The 14,585-nt window shown below is 39.6% G+C and overlaps 3 protein-coding genes across 6 annotated transcripts; 2 read left to right on the top strand and 1 right to left on the bottom strand.

Annotated features, from left to right (window-relative positions):
- The first annotated feature begins 48 nt into the window (after nt 1–48).
- On the top strand, nt 49–793 carry MED10 (mediator complex subunit 10). Its single transcript, XM_065478674.1, has 2 exons — nt 49–232; nt 298–793. The coding sequence occupies exon 2, from the start codon at nt 301–303 to the stop codon at nt 712–714; it is 414 nt and encodes a 137-aa protein (XP_065334746.1). The 5' UTR covers nt 49–232; nt 298–300; the 3' UTR covers nt 715–793.
- Nucleotides 794–4,506: 3,713 nt separating this feature from the next.
- On the bottom strand, nt 4,507–8,295 carry LOC135935296 (deoxyribodipyrimidine photo-lyase-like). Of its 4 annotated transcripts, XM_065477521.1 has the most exons (10): nt 8,189–8,276; nt 7,928–7,988; nt 7,737–7,845; nt 7,554–7,680; nt 7,373–7,498; nt 7,079–7,281; nt 6,635–6,793; nt 6,275–6,473; nt 5,242–5,676; nt 4,507–5,023 (listed from the first exon to the last, which is right to left on the bottom strand). In XM_065477521.1, exons 3-10 carry the CDS (start codon nt 7,830–7,832, stop codon nt 4,860–4,862), a joined length of 1,509 nt encoding a protein of 502 aa, XP_065333593.1. In that variant the 5' UTR covers nt 7,833–7,845; nt 7,928–7,988; nt 8,189–8,276; the 3' UTR covers nt 4,507–4,859. The 4 variants fall into 4 exon arrangements, with proteins under 4 accessions (XP_065333593.1, XP_065333594.1, XP_065333596.1 ...); XM_065477522.1 differs by lacking the exon at nt 7,928–7,988 and having other exon boundaries at nt 8,189–8,295; XM_065477524.1 differs by lacking the exon at nt 7,928–7,988 and having other exon boundaries at nt 7,737–7,841; nt 8,189–8,209.
- Nucleotides 8,296–9,044: 749 nt separating this feature from the next.
- Lipt1 (Lipoyltransferase 1) lies at nt 9,045–13,846 on the top strand. The gene is made up of 4 exons (XM_065477525.1): nt 9,045–9,665; nt 11,107–11,214; nt 11,304–11,514; nt 12,200–13,846. Exons 1-4 carry the CDS (start codon nt 9,186–9,188, stop codon nt 12,553–12,555), a joined length of 1,155 nt encoding a protein of 384 aa, XP_065333597.1. The 5' UTR covers nt 9,045–9,185; the 3' UTR covers nt 12,556–13,846.
- The last annotated feature ends 739 nt before the right edge of the window (nt 13,847–14,585 follow it).

The following is a 14,585-nucleotide window of genomic DNA, read 5'->3' as shown; positions in this document are numbered from 1 at the left end:
AAATGGCATCTTATCTGGTGTTGTATTCTAGATGATATTCTTATCATTATTTCACCTTCAACTCGACAGCTTGGGATTTGTGTTTATGGGATTGCTGCCGCTGCGTGAGTTGAGCCTGTTCACAACAAGCATTGCCTTGCGGGATCTCTTAGCAACCGTGGACGTAGATACTTTCATCGAGCAGTATCCTGATGAATAAATTTTAAAGAAACTCTGACCTGCTATTCTAAAGGTAAACAATTTAATTCAGCTCAATTTAATCCTCTTTGACCACGTTGACTGCATTATTTATTTCAGATCATGGCATCTCCGCTAGAAAACCTCGAGTCGAGCTTGGAGATGTTTGTGGAAAACGTGAGGCAGATCCGCATCATCGTGAGCGACTTCCAGCCGCAGGGCCAGACAGTGTTGAACCAGAAGATTCAGTCAATGGTGCAGGGTCTGCAGGAGATCGACCGGCTCAAGTCGCAGGTGCAGGACATCAGCGTGCCCCTGGAGGTGTTCGACTACATCGATCAGGGCCGCAACCCTCAGCTCTACACCAAGGACTGCATGGAGAAGGCGCTGTGCAAGAACGAGGAGGTTAAGGGCAAGATCGACTCATACCGCAAGTTCAAAGCCCACCTCCTTGCCGAGCTGCACACCACCTTCCCCAACGAACTGGCTAAGTACCGCGCCATCCGCGGAGACAACAACAACCCGCAATCCTCGTGAGTTGCTTCCTCCTGTGTATAAATATGTGTGACTCTAGGTCGATGATAAGTGAATAATACAAAATAGTTACTACTTTTAATCGAATTATTTTATTTAACTCATTTAAAACCTAGACAACTCATTATCACAGCAACGTTTAAAATATATAGTGTCAATGTTTATTTTATTCATTTTAAAACAATCACTCATGCTTAAAAGCGTTGAGGAAGTTGACCAAGTTGTGATCGCCAACGGAGTCAAATGCCGCAGCATTGTGCCGACTGCAATAGGGAGAGTAAGGGTATCTTTTGGCGTGGTCCTCCTCGGTGGCTTCCCAGTCTTCGCCATCCTTAAAACTAAAGTTGACTTCGAGGTCTGACAGTTTTGGTAGGAAAACAGCAGCGTCTTTTACAAAGTTGCTGAAGTCTTTGAATGCTGTTTGAGTGGTGCTGTTGTCCAGACTCCGCTTGGTGAAGACTTTGAAGAGCAGAGACTCGAGGTTCTGCAAGATCTCCCCACTCCCTATCATGGACCGCACCTTCGACAGGTCGCTAGATGTAAAGTTGTCCTCGCATATTAGCGAAAATTTCTTCAGCATCGGAGCCATCAAAATGCTCGACATGTGCAGGCTTCTCATAAATGAAAAACAAGAAATATTAAAATTTTAAAAGGATGAAATAAGCAATTTTTTCCAAGATCTTGACAAAATTATTCTTTTCCAATTTAAACAGTGTTTCTAGGAAATTAATTAAAAAAAAAACAGATTTTAACTTACACACGAGGAAAGATCCAAGTAAATTCTTGTAATGTTGGGTGTATCCTAATTCTTTCCGACGCATGACCTGCATCTATCATGTCCAAACTGAGTTTCTCCAGTCTTGGGCAGAATAAGACAATTTTATTGAAATTGACTCTGGCATATTCCTTCAAACTCCTCAAACTTAAGCTGCGCAGATTTCGCCCGTATTTTTCCAGAAACTTTTGCATTCGTTCTTCTGACAATGAGGTAAGGCCAAGCAAGGTCAGGCTTTCCAATTTTTCGAATTTCAGCAAATTATTTATTGCGTCGTCAGTATAAAAACAATTGCGAATTTTAACCTAAAACACATTAAAGGAATTAATTATTAGATTTTGGGCCAAAGAAATTTCGGAAATTGCTAAACCAAATTCTTAAATTCTTGGCTGCTGTTCATTTTGGAATTTTAGATAAAACGTTTTTGTACTTTTTTTTACTTACGGACATATTAATCATTTGATTTTAAAAGATCAACGTTTTTTTCAGGTCATTTGAATATTAGTTACTAAAATCAGTAAATACCACCAAAAAGTGCATGTGTGATTTTTTCAAACTGAAAATTAATATTAGGGAAATTGCCAGCCTTAAAATGTTTTTATCTGTTTTCCGGTACGAAAAATTTTGAATGAAAACGAAGAGTTGGTTTCATAAAAAATTTTAAAACCTTATTAATTCAAGAAGTCACATTTTTTACTGTTTGAGACTTTGAGGGAGAAAGGAGAATGTTGGATATGCCTGGTATTTTTTATCAATAAAATAATTTGCTTTGCTAATTGAAAACACTGACGTGACGTTTTGGATCTGTTGTTAAATTATATTTGAATATTGTGTGTTTGAAATGTTATCAAGTTTCCTCAAAATAATTTATCAATAATTAAAATCTCCACCAGAAAAAGAGAAATGTAACACCACACCACTCAAAGAAAGGTAAAACGGACATTTAACTAACAATAAGAACTAAAAAATCTTAGAAAATATTAACCAACAGGCTCTTTACCAAACTAAAAATTATATATTGCTTTGAAAATTCATAAAAGTCTTTTTTTGTTATACGAGAAAAATCATATTTTTTATCGCCTTTTGCCAGGTAACATTTTTCATCACATTGTTAACCTTCTTTTTAAGAAAAATAGACCTATAGTTTTGAAGATATTATTTAAAAATTTGGTACCTTGAGATGAGTGATGTTGGGGAAGAGCTGGCAGATGTCAACGGATGTTGGCTCGGTGCACAAATGCCGCATCGAAAGTTTTTTAGAATAAACGCGTCCCAAACCGAGATTGTACAAATCGTAAATGCTGACGTCTGCGAAATTCTGGATGATTTCCAGTTTGGGCAGTTTGTCGACGCAGACGTGTGCCAGCCGGTTGAGATGCATCTCGGCCGTTTTATCCCTTGGCGTAAAGCAGTCCAAGAAGACAAACACGCGAAGGTTCTTGAAGATGTGCCTGAAGGCGAAGTGGCATGGCCAGCTGTTTTTGCCATCAACCCGCACTTCTAACCACTCCAGTTTCCGCAATTTCCTGCACAGCTCCCTCACTTTCGGCAAATTTATTATTCTGCTGCAGATTCGCAGTTTCCGCAGATCATGCAATCTGGCAATCAAGTTGCACGATCTTTGGTCCAGGTGTTTTTCAAAATCGGGCACACAAAATGATTTCCTGTTTAAATGAACTAAATAATTCACCATTTTATTTTAATAGCAGAACAACATTACGTGTCTATTTGGACTATTTCATTGCTTCTTTCCGGTTTTACTATCTCATTGATTTCGAGAATCCGGATATTTGGAGCATAAGTAACTATTGTTTCCAACGTCTGAAAATTTAGATTTTGGAAGCTGATTAAATATAATAAACGATGTTGGAATAGCATACTTTAGTGAGCTGCGACTCTTTTGAAAGCTTGGGACAAAACGTCATATATCCATTGAGACTGACCACTTTCGTATCTCGGCCGAGCAAATGTGGCAAAGCTCTCGAGTGAATTGAGAATCGGTCCCAGTCTCCATCTTCGGCCAGGCACTTGAGACTCATCAACTCATGCAATATAGTTTCTCTTGCATGTAGAGCTGAAAGAATTAACAATAAATAATTCAGCTCGATTTCAACAAAAAATTGTTATTTGGTTTGGAGACTCACGTAGGATGGCCAGTTTCTTCTTTCTCTCTTCATTTTCGATGAAATACCCGACGTTTTTCACGATCTTTTCAGCTGTGAGTTGGCGTAAATTTTTTCTTGAGAGCCGCAAGTTTTTCAGCCTTGTTTTGGCACGTTCCAGCCTTGAATTTTCGTCCATGACAGCCTTTTCTGTGACACTGCTTGTTCTTTTGGTACCTTTTTTCTTTGAACTTGGAAAAACAAAAATAGTTTGTTTGCGACCAGCAGCGTTACGAAATTAAAATCATATTTGGTGGCTTGTTATATTTGTTTTGGTTTGTAAAATTTATTGATAATAAATTGTTTTCTCTAGATTTAATATTTTTAATTTATTCTTGACTACTGACAACGAATAAAATTTCTTTGGAGGTATATTATAGTGCCTACCTAATTGAGAATAACATGGCCCATTGAACAGGTTTTTTATGAAGATTAAAATAGAAAAAATAAAATGAAAGCTTGTCCACGAATTAATGAATTTTACATTCTGCCGCTCCGACAAAAAATCCTTCTATGTCAAAGAGACTTTTCAGTGCAGCCCGCGCTATCTGACGTGACACAATGTACATTCGAGTGAGGTAGGTCAAGGAGCGGCCTGGAAGGCAGCATTTGCGCACGAGAGGGAGGCGTCTGGCCGTCTGCCAAGGGTGAAATTCGTGACCTCATGTCAGTGAGTTAATCGAAAATGAAGTAAAATTCACCATGCGGAAAAATTTGCTCGTTATTTTTATGAATTTTAGTCGTAGCCAAATTTAAAACATAGAATAAAATAATTAAAGCTATAAATATCAAGAAATTTTCACTCGAATCTTTTCTGGAGATGATTGGGATATTTTGCCATGAATAAAAAATGGTATGTTTAGGTTGAAGAAATGCTTTAATTTATAAGAAAATATCAACTGAGATTCGTATGTTTCACATACAAACGTGTAAAAGAGAGATTGAGACTGCTTATCAGGTTTTGAAACCCCGTAATTTCCGAAAAACCCATAGCATAACATAATACTGTTTTTCTAGGTTTACCACAGTTTCCAGAAATGCATGAATACTTTAAGTACTCGTAATTTGGATGCCATTGACTTCACAAAACAATTATATCTATTTTTGATCACAAAAAACAATTTTTAACGTGCAATGCATTATTATTATGTCGCGAATTTAACACCATTTATTCCGTGTGTTTTGGAACATTTCATATTGCAATATAACTTTCACTTCTTCTTGTACGGATGGACCTTGCCACCGTAGCGGCTGACGAACCCATTGACGTCAAACTTGCGTTTGCAGCCCTGGTAGTTCATGAAGCGAATCTTGCCAAACACTGGCCTCTCGCCCCAGCCCTGGTCGTGAATGCCGCAAATAGACCACATGCAACCTGAAAAATAAAAATAATATCTCTTTTACAGTGGATTTTGACCAACATTTCAAACAAAAAGGAAAATTGTCTCCAGGATTTAAATCAGCTTAAATAAAATAAAAGTAATTATGAATTGAAGATGTTTTCACTCGTGGAAGAATAAATAAATTGCAAGCTTGTCCTCATTATTGTTTTCAGACAAAAAAAAACGAACAATAAAACGATTTTTTACTTACCAACATATCCATTGGGGTCCCTGCCGTCGAGGTTGTACTTGTCGTTGAGGTGGATGGCGAATTCGAGGGCCTGCTCAGGAGACTCGGTCCACTCGAGGATCTTCTTGGCCCAGTACATCCTGAGGAAGCCGTGCATTTTGCCCTCGCGCACCATCTGCAGCTGCGCCGAGTTCCAGAGGTCGTCGTGCGTCTTGGCTTGGTCAAACTGCTCCAGCGAGTAAATGTACTCGCGCTTGTCCTTCTTGTGCACCTCCAGCGTCTCCTTGGCCCAGTTGTTGGTGCCTTCAATGCTGTCATATTTCGGGTTGTGCATGCAGAAGTTGTCTGACAACTCGCGCCGCACCACCGCCTCTTCCACGAAAGCTGCTACGCTCTCTGAGTGGCTACTCTTGAACTTCTGCACGTATTTGATGGCCCGCTGCACTGACAGGTGGCCTGAGAACGACAACAGGGAAATGATTGATTTTTTTTCTAATCCAAGGTAATGAAGAAGGACAAGAGAGAAGTAATTATTATTTTCTACATAAAGTAAATTGATAGTTTTGTTAAACTTAAATTTTAATTTGTTGGAAATTTTTTATTTACCAACGGACACCGCATTTTTTTAAAATTATTTGCTGTACAGCTGAAATTATAAGATCTTGCCAAATATGGAGCTGCATTAAAAATGATAAGAAAATAACTTTTTCCAGATCAAAAATAAAATTAAATAATGTCTTTTTGTCGAGAATTAAAATGAATTAAAATATAATTCTAGACAATTCTGCATGATGCGATTTACTAGAATCTGATTTAAAAAAATTAAATGAATCGATATCATGGAAAAGCAAGATCACATAAGTATGCAGTAAAACTAGATTACACATAAAAATACTGCGCACTGTAAGAAATAAAGATAGAGACAGAACTACTTCTGCGTCATCGTCAATTAATATTTTTCTAGTGATTTGCAAAGAATTTCTCTGCGTTTCTAGATTATAACTATCAAGATTAAAGTTCAATTTTTCAATCTGGAAGGACAAAAATGTCTTACCAAAGTGGAACCAAGGAGAGAGGTTGCTGAGCGCATTGATGTTGGGGTCATTCCTCTTAGAGCCAAACAATTTAATCCTCTTGCAACAGAACTCATTCAGCATGGCCAGGCCTGCCTCTGAGCCTGGTTTGGCCCACGAAACTGGACCCACTGAGCGGTCAACCTCCAGCTTCTCCTCCACTGCTGTCCAGTCAATGGGCTACATTCGCAAATAAAAAATAGATTTGAAGCAAAGGGCAGATAAAATTACTTTGCTGGTGGTATTTGATTAAACGAAAACAATTGTGTTGTTTGCCAATAGAAGAGCAGAAAAATCTTATTAAATTAGAGAAGAATTTGGAAAATATGGGAGAATTTTACCTCTGCTTTGAACTTGGCGGGGTACTCGTGTTTGGCCACCAGAGGAAATTCAGTGAGGTACTCTGGCAGCTTGTCCATAACCTTCTTCCTGATTGTTCGAGCGCCGTACTCAAGCTTGTCTGAAGCCACCCAGCAAGGCACGATGTTGTGTGCGTCCACCTTCATTAATAATTCTCTAATTACGAATAATTGCCATTTCAACACACACAATAAAGCAAAAATTGTTTGAAAAAAGCACCCCAGAAAGAAACAAAAAGAATACAATTTTTATTCTTTGCGCACAAAAAATAGCACGAGGAGCTTAAAATAATAAAAAATAAAATATCCTTTTTACATTAAAAAAATTATTTTTAAAACATTTTAAATCCCTGCCGAAAAATCAACCCAATTAATCGGTTTGAAAATATAATGACCTGGAAAATAATTTAAACTAAAAGAGCTCGCCTGGCAGAGGGGAACAGTGGAGGGAAGCTTCTTCTTCAGCTCGTCGACCCAGGTCCTGTGCGTACGAAGAGGTGAAAAGTCAATTACAACGCCGCCAATGTCGTGCGCCTTGATGAATGCAGGAAGCACACTGGCCGCCTCACCCTCCAGAAGGTGGAACTGGATCTCCAGCTTCTTGCACTCCTGCTGCACTTCTTGCAGACCTAAAAATAAATTAAAAATATTAATAGAAAGGTAAAAATGATCCACCTCATGTTATTAACCATTTCATAATTATTATTTTTCTATTCTTACCGTCCAGCATGAATTTAAAATGCCTGAAGGGTGCTCCAAGGAATTTGGAGAGCAGGCAGAAGCAGATGTGAAGTGGAACTTTGTTCTTGATCGCAAGCTTTTGAGCAAATAAGAAAGCCCAGTTGTCTGCAAGAATTCATTTTGAATAAAAAATTGCATTCCGAGGTCCTCCGAAACCCACCCTGAACCCTCTGATCTCTGGACATCCAGTACACGATGCCTTTGCATTCTTCAGGCACGTCAGACGCCTTGGACAGCACTTTGATTCTTTTCTTGTTGAATTTGAAATCCATCACTGATTTTCCAGCCTTAAATTTAAAAGTCATGATTAAAAATTAACTCAAAACTTAAAAATTTAGGGCACCTTGGCTCTTGCTTCATTGATTTCTGTAAAGAATGCATCATTGTCGATAGGCTTGGAAGATTCGCCGAGTTTCAGCTTTTTCGGTCCGCTGGCCATGGTGCGACTCTGCCTGCCGGGCAGAAATGCCAGAAATTCAAACAAATCCTTTGAAGATGTAAATAAATTAATAAAACCTTCGAATGGCAATATACCTGATAAAAGAGTTCGCCACCGAAAGAAAAAAGATCCTTGTTAAGAATATCGTGGTCAATTCTAAAAAAAATCAAAGGACTGTCAATAATTGTCAATTTTCTGTCACGAAGGTAGAAAAAGGTTAATACGTATTACGTAACGCATAAAAAGCGCGGTAAAATATCTTAACGTCCTCTAAAATCCAAAATGAATCATCAAATGTTTACAAAATTCTCCAATCAGTGTATATTTGAGCAACATAATAATGAGGTCTAACTCACGACTCAAGTTGAGTGAGTAGATTTGTTTGCTGAGTGTTTGTAAACTTCACAACAAAAACAAATTACACACTCGGGATCAGGTGTGAACGTGAATCACCCAGGCAGTGCTCTAATGGTAGTGGGGGAAGCCGCAGAAGAAGGCATAAAAATGAGTTAAGCTAAAGAAGCAAGAAGAAGGCTAAAGAAAATTTCGTAAATATTCTCTTATCTATAGCTTTTTAGTCATAAAGAGAGCTGAAAATTGTATTTTATCCATTAAGAAGCGATTTTTTTCACTTTTTTGCGTATTTTCTGCTCAAGTACAATAATGGTTATGCTCCTCCGTACTGCACACTCCGCCTCCTATCTCTTTCAATGGCAGTGCTGGCAACATTGCGACATTGTGAATCGTCGTTCCACTTTTTACACTTTGGACTTTGGATCATCAGCAAAGAATCGAGTCAGGTGGCAATGATCACATGATCAGTCCGTGATCGAATAAACAAGAAGAAGTAAAAGGGTTACACGGAGATCGTCGGACCCGCACAGTTACATTTTTTCGCTGTTTGCTCTCGCACGCACCAAGTGAGTTGTTACCAGGCGCAGCAGTCTGCACGTAGACGACGCATCGGGTTCCTCGACTCCGCAAGAAGTGCACCTTCGCCCTCAACCGGCCAGAAAAGTCGTTTTTCTTGCTGAAGCAGATTTTCCACCCAACTCGAACTCAAAAGAGGAATGTTAAAAGACTGTAGAGATTGTATAAACCTCAGGTACCGCATCACCACACTCCATCAAACTTGGAAGTGGTTGCACCTCACCATTGCCGTCCACGAATTCCTCGTCTCTCTCACCTCCGCTGAGCAGGATTTTTTCTTATAACTCCTTGCTGCCTCTGTCGTTCGCATTTTGTAAATAAAATCACTCACTAACCCCTCAATCGACTCGAATTCGAAATCAAGAGAAGAGCCCAGCTTGGATCCGGCTTGAAACACACACGCGACCGCCTAATTTCGTCACAATGACCTTCTGGAACCAAGGCAAGGCCCTGGGCAGGTGGGCGCTGCGTGCCTTTTCATCGGCGACGCGGTCCTCGAGGTCGGCGACGCCGAAGACCGTGTTCATCTCGCAGTCGGACGACATCTTCGCCAACCTGGCCCTGGAGGACTGGCTGTACAGACACCACGACTTCTCGCAGCACCGCATCCTGCTGCTCTGGCGCAACGGACCCGCCGTGGTCGTCGGAAGACACCAGAACCCCTGGAAGGAGACGCACGTCGGCGCCCTGCACGACAAGCAGGTGGTGCTGGCACGCAGGAACAGCGGCGGCGGCGCCGTCTACCACGACCAAGGCAACCTCAACCTCTCCTTCCTCACCTCCAGGGAAGGCTACAACCGCAGGACCAACTTGACCGTCGTCGCCAACGCGCTCCGCAGGGAATTCGGCCTCGAGGCCACCGTCAATGACCGCGATGACTTGGTTCTCAACGGCAACTACAAAGTGCGTATTTTTTCAAATTTCCCTTCATTCTTGGATTTTTAATTTTGTTTGAAACGGATAGTTCGGATTATGGTTTTTTGTATTTGAGAATAACCGGCTCATTTATCTAATTAAAATTTAATTTAATTTATTTAAAATTTGGATGAATGATTGCTCAAATTTAATTTTTTTCAACCTATTTTACTCCACTGGTAAATTTTAACCATTTTTTTTGCCAGAAATATTGTTTGCAAACAGAAAAATAGGACAACAATCTTGCTATCTATCTGCAGGGTTCACCAATTTGGCTTTGCACCTCTTGTTTTTTGCGCTAAAAATTCAGCCGGGAATATTACGAATCACAAGAGCTTCCTCATTTTTATCGAAATCGACCTCAAAAATGTCATTATATTGTGCCAAATATGACAGGGGAGTAAGAAAAAAGTTATATCAGTGTTAAAAAAGACACGAGATGCTCTTATACGCTTTTTTAAAATTCATTCCTTGGATGACAAAACATTTAATATTAATTATGAGTTCTAGAAGTCTGCACAAATTTATGGAAAAAACCAGAAAAAACTGTTTTGTGCGATGGAGTGGTTTTTTTTCTGGAAAAAATGGGGCTTTTGCAATCCCTGTTCCGTTTTGAATTTTTCTACTGGGAAGAAATAAATCGAAAATCGCAAATATTCTGTTTTAAACTTAAGTCGACTCTTAGGAAATTCAGTCTATTTTTCTCTAATATTTAAAAGACAACAAAGTGCTAACATATTTTTATAAATCGATGTTATTGATTTTTACTTTGTTTTTAAATCGATCAAAACCAATTGTGAGCCAAAAACAATTAATATTACTAGACAAAAAATTACCGTGAAACTCTAGGTTATGGTTCAAATCTCGACTTTCCTTTCAAGTTTTTTAATCTGAAAAATTAGTCCTAAAAATTTCAGATTTTTGACCCTCTATATATTTTGTATACGGGAAGGTTTCAGGAAACTGAAATCACACATTTTTTGAAGTCCAGCAAAGCCTAAAAAATAAGTTTTGCTTGAATCCATGAGCTGGCTAGCTCCTGAGAACATTTATCTGCCTAAAAATCAATCTAGATAAATATATTATTTGCAAACAATCTAAAATTAAAATGAGTCACCATTCGATGAAATAATATATTTGCTGCTGTTCGCCAACGCGAGTACGCAGTTATCTACAAACATATTTTTCGTTCATTGCGAATTGATAGATCTTATCTGCAAAGAAAGGTTCACTCAACCCGCTATTTTTGCTATTTTTAAACTTGTCGCAGAACAAAGACCAAAAGAGCTTGAGTTTCCTCTTTGATAATCAATTTTTAGGTTCCAAACTCATTTTAATAATTTTTATCGAATTTCCAGGCCCATTGTTTTCTTGAAACAAGTCTTTCCATCTCTTCATTCAACTCTCAAAATTTTCAATCCACTTTTAGATCTCCGGAACCGCTGCGAAACTGGGCCGCCCGAATGCATACCACCACTGCACTCTGCTGGCCGACGTTGACCTAGACAACATGAAGGGCATCCTCAACTCTGATGACGTAAGCGCGCGTCCCATTTCACCTCATTCAAATTAACCCATTTTCATAACAAACAAAGATCTGTTTTTTTTTTGCTTTTGCTGTTGCAGTGTGGAATCGAGACGAAGGCGACGGACAGCGTGCGTTCGCCGGTTTGCAACCTGTCCAGCATGCATCCGGGTCTGAACGTGGCCAGTCTGATGGGCGCCGTTGGACGCGAGTTCCTTCGCTCCGACGACCGCGGCGTCGACCTCGGCAAGTCGGCCATCTCTCGCCAGCTCGGCTTCACCCTTGTCAACCCCACCGACGATTGGTTCCCAGGTAAAATCGCCGTACCGAAAAATCATTCTCTCCTTATGATTTGCTTTTCTTACGAAAATTTTTATTTTCCTAAAGAAGACTTAGTATGGTTGTGAAATAAAGGTTTTCCTAAAAAGCCCTGATATTTTTTAAGAAATCTTTCGGTGATACAACCATTTTCAGACAAAATTTGTAATTAGTTTATCAAAAATTAAATTATTATCCAAGTTTATATTTATCCAATACAAATTTTAACGTGATGCCATGCAGTTTTAGCTGGGGTTTTCAATTTTACGTTGCGAAAAAATGCATAACTCGGATCGAATGGCGAGTCGCAACAACTTCCTTACTGAGAAAATAATTGCAGTAAAACTAAAGTAGAGAAAAAACGTTTTGGCCAGTAAAAATTTATTAAAATTCCATGTTTCAAAATCAAATAAATATTAAAAAAAATTATTCTTGCCATTTTTGTAGTTTTTATTTCTATTATTTGATAAATGGCTCTATTCAAATTTAACTGCGGCGTATATACGTCGAAACTTTGCATCCGTGACCATTATTTCGGCTTGAAAGCTGTTGCAAAAATAAATTACGTCATTATTTGGATTTCTGATTATAACCAGCGTGCGTCAAAAAACGATTCTATTTCGATCTTGGCAATGTCGGGTAGGGCAAAAAAGTAATATTATGCTTTGCGTGGTTGCAGGCTTGGAAAAGAGTCGCGCCGAGCTGGCCAGCTGGGGCTGGCGCTTTGGCAGGACGCCCGACTTCACGGTGAGGCGCGAGTTCGCGGTGCCACGCGAGATGTGCGTGACCGAGGGAGCCAAGCTGCAGGTGCAGATGCGCGTCGTCAAGGGCCGCGTTGCCTCGATGAGCGTCACCGTGCCCCCGGGCTTCGTGTCGAACGCGCCCGAGGGCGAGGTCGCCGTCCTCTCGGGCCTCGAGGGCCAGAAGTTCTCCGAGGAGGCGGTCGGCCTGGTCGAGGCCGCCTTCGCCAAGAAGGACAAGTCGGACAAGAAGAAGCGTTTCGTTGCCGAATGCGTCCGCCGCGTCGTCCAGTGACGCCCCTCGCCTAAACAATAAACAGGCTGTCAAAACGGGATGAACGGGAGAGTTTTAGAGTTGATCACTTAGAAAGCTGGCTGGAAATTGTGAGGAGAAAGTGGGCCTTATTTTTTCGGCCGGTGGGAGTTGGACTTAATTATCAACGACGGAGCAAACAATTTATTTGGCTGCATTTTATTGAATGCATCCGGCTCAGTATTTTCCAACGTAACAGTCTCGAAATTCCCGCCAGACTTTCGTCATGGCTAAATTCACCACTTTTTCCCACTCTTTCAATTCGCACCATCGCAGAGTTAAAAAAACTGCAATATTTTTCAAAAGAAAACAAATTGTGAGAAAATATTTCCCCCATTTTTTTGTGTTATTATTATCAGCTTAAATTTGTTGACTAAAATATGTGTTAAAAAAACTTCCAGAAATTAAAAATCAAAAGAGCGTGTTTTTTATTTGAATTGGAGTATTGTGTTTTGAAATACCTTCTGGAAAATGAGCTGAACCAGCAAAATATTTATGCATCCCGTTTGAGCCCCGATTTGTAGCTCTGTGAAATAGGCTCACCAAACTCGTTTTAAAAGAATAAAACTCATGATCAGAAACCCTTTCGGTCCAGATTTCGAGTCTGGTGAACGGGCGAGGCGAGCGAAAGCAAATTAACCGGGCCGGGCTCTCCTCTCTTTCTCTATTGCTTCCACTAATAACCCTGCTAGCTGCTCAACTAATTTTTCGCAAGTGACGAGCAAACGCAGACAGACCAAATGTGGATGTGCTCGAAGAAATTGTACCATGCAAACGATTAGCCGCACAATAATTATTATTACAATCCCTGCTTTGCAACCCTTTCTCTTCTAGATTCGTTCGATTCTTATGTTAAGTCTTAATTAATATCTGTTTTATTATCACGTGAATATGTTAGCGAACGTTTTAACAAGAATGTAACCATATCAATACGTTGCGCGGGCGGCGCTGACGATAGCGCCTGCCCGTTTTATAGTCTTGTTTGTGCTCTGTCGTTTCTCGTTTGGATTTTGCACAATAAGCTTCGAACACACACACACAATTACAATCACTGCAGGCTTAAAATTTTGTAACCAGAGACTGATACGGCGCTTCTTGTTCGAACTTCTTATTATTTTCTTTGAATTAGAATTACGCGCGTTTTTCTGCGTCTATATGGTGCTTGTTTGTTCCCTCATTGTAACTTGCTTCATTTGTACTATGGAGTGTTCCGATTTTTACTTAAAAGTGACGTGTGCTGAAAACGAATAAAGAAACACACAAGTATACGCAATCGAAGCCTTTTTGTTTGGTTTTGGACCCCGCCGGCGGTTGGATCACGTGAACTCTGGCAATATCAGTGCTGTTTTCATCCTCTCGCGAGCGTAGCGCGCGCGACGACCCCGTCCAAAGCTGAGCAAACAGCTCGCTCATCGCGTGTGTGCTAATTGGAAAAAACGGCGCACTCTTGTATGTACGACGTACGCCTGTTTATCTCTCTTCGTACGTAAGTAAAATAAAATATTTTTACAAGCAAAAAAGTGAAAGAGACTTATTTTGTCTCTAGTCATGCACCAGGAGGTGTGTGTGCGCTTCTCGTTTTGATTGCAATAATTGGTTAATAATTATTTTTTTTATGAATTTAGCGGGGAAATACTGAAATCTGAATTAATTTCATTTATTTAAATGAAGGGCTTTTCCACTATAGATGGTTAAATATGATTCTGAAACTGTTGTGTAATCATAGCAAACTAAAAAATTAGCTGTCGAAATTTCTTCCCTTGTTTTAATTGCTATGAATATTTGGGACTGCAGAAAGATATAGTGGACGGAAGAATTCATATTTTTAGCAATGATAACAGGTCATGTCTGTATACAGCGCATCATCTGCGGTGACAAAAACAATGGTAACAATTTTTTAAATTTCCATTTGCACATTGTTACATTCTTAAAACCCCACAACATTTTCATTTCATCCTTGAAATTGAACTTTTCTAATCTTTCCAATGGTATAGCATCATTTTAAATATATT

The sequence above is a fragment of the Cloeon dipterum genome, chromosome 2 (genome assembly GCF_949628265.1).
Source record: "Cloeon dipterum chromosome 2, ieCloDipt1.1, whole genome shotgun sequence".
In the NCBI taxonomy this organism is placed as follows: domain Eukaryota; kingdom Metazoa; phylum Arthropoda; class Insecta; order Ephemeroptera; family Baetidae; genus Cloeon; species Cloeon dipterum.
This window is presented reverse-complemented; position numbering and strand designations above follow the sequence as displayed.

Coding starts and splice junctions, on each gene's coding strand:
- MED10 (XM_065478674.1), top strand. CDS start 301: ATGGCATCTCCGCTAGAAAACCTCGAGTCGAGCTTGGAGATGTTTGTG.
- LOC135935296 (XM_065477522.1), bottom strand. CDS start 7,832: ATGGCCAGCGGACCGAAAAAGCTGAAACTCGGCGAATCTTCCAAGCCT. Junction 7,681..7,736: donor TCAATGAAGCAAGAGCCAAG/GTGCCCTAAATT, acceptor TTTAAATTTAAG/GCTGGAAAATCAGTGATGGA. Junction 6,794..7,078: donor CCACTGTTCCCCTCTGCCAG/GCGAGCTCTTTT, acceptor TTATTAATGAAG/GTGGACGCACACAACATCGT.
- Lipt1 (XM_065477525.1), top strand. CDS start 9,186: ATGACCTTCTGGAACCAAGGCAAGGCCCTGGGCAGGTGGGCGCTGCGT. Junction 9,666..11,106: donor TTCTCAACGGCAACTACAAA/GTGCGTATTTTT, acceptor ATCCACTTTTAG/ATCTCCGGAACCGCTGCGAA. Junction 11,515..12,199: donor CACCGACGATTGGTTCCCAG/GTAAAATCGCCG, acceptor GCGTGGTTGCAG/GCTTGGAAAAGAGTCGCGCC.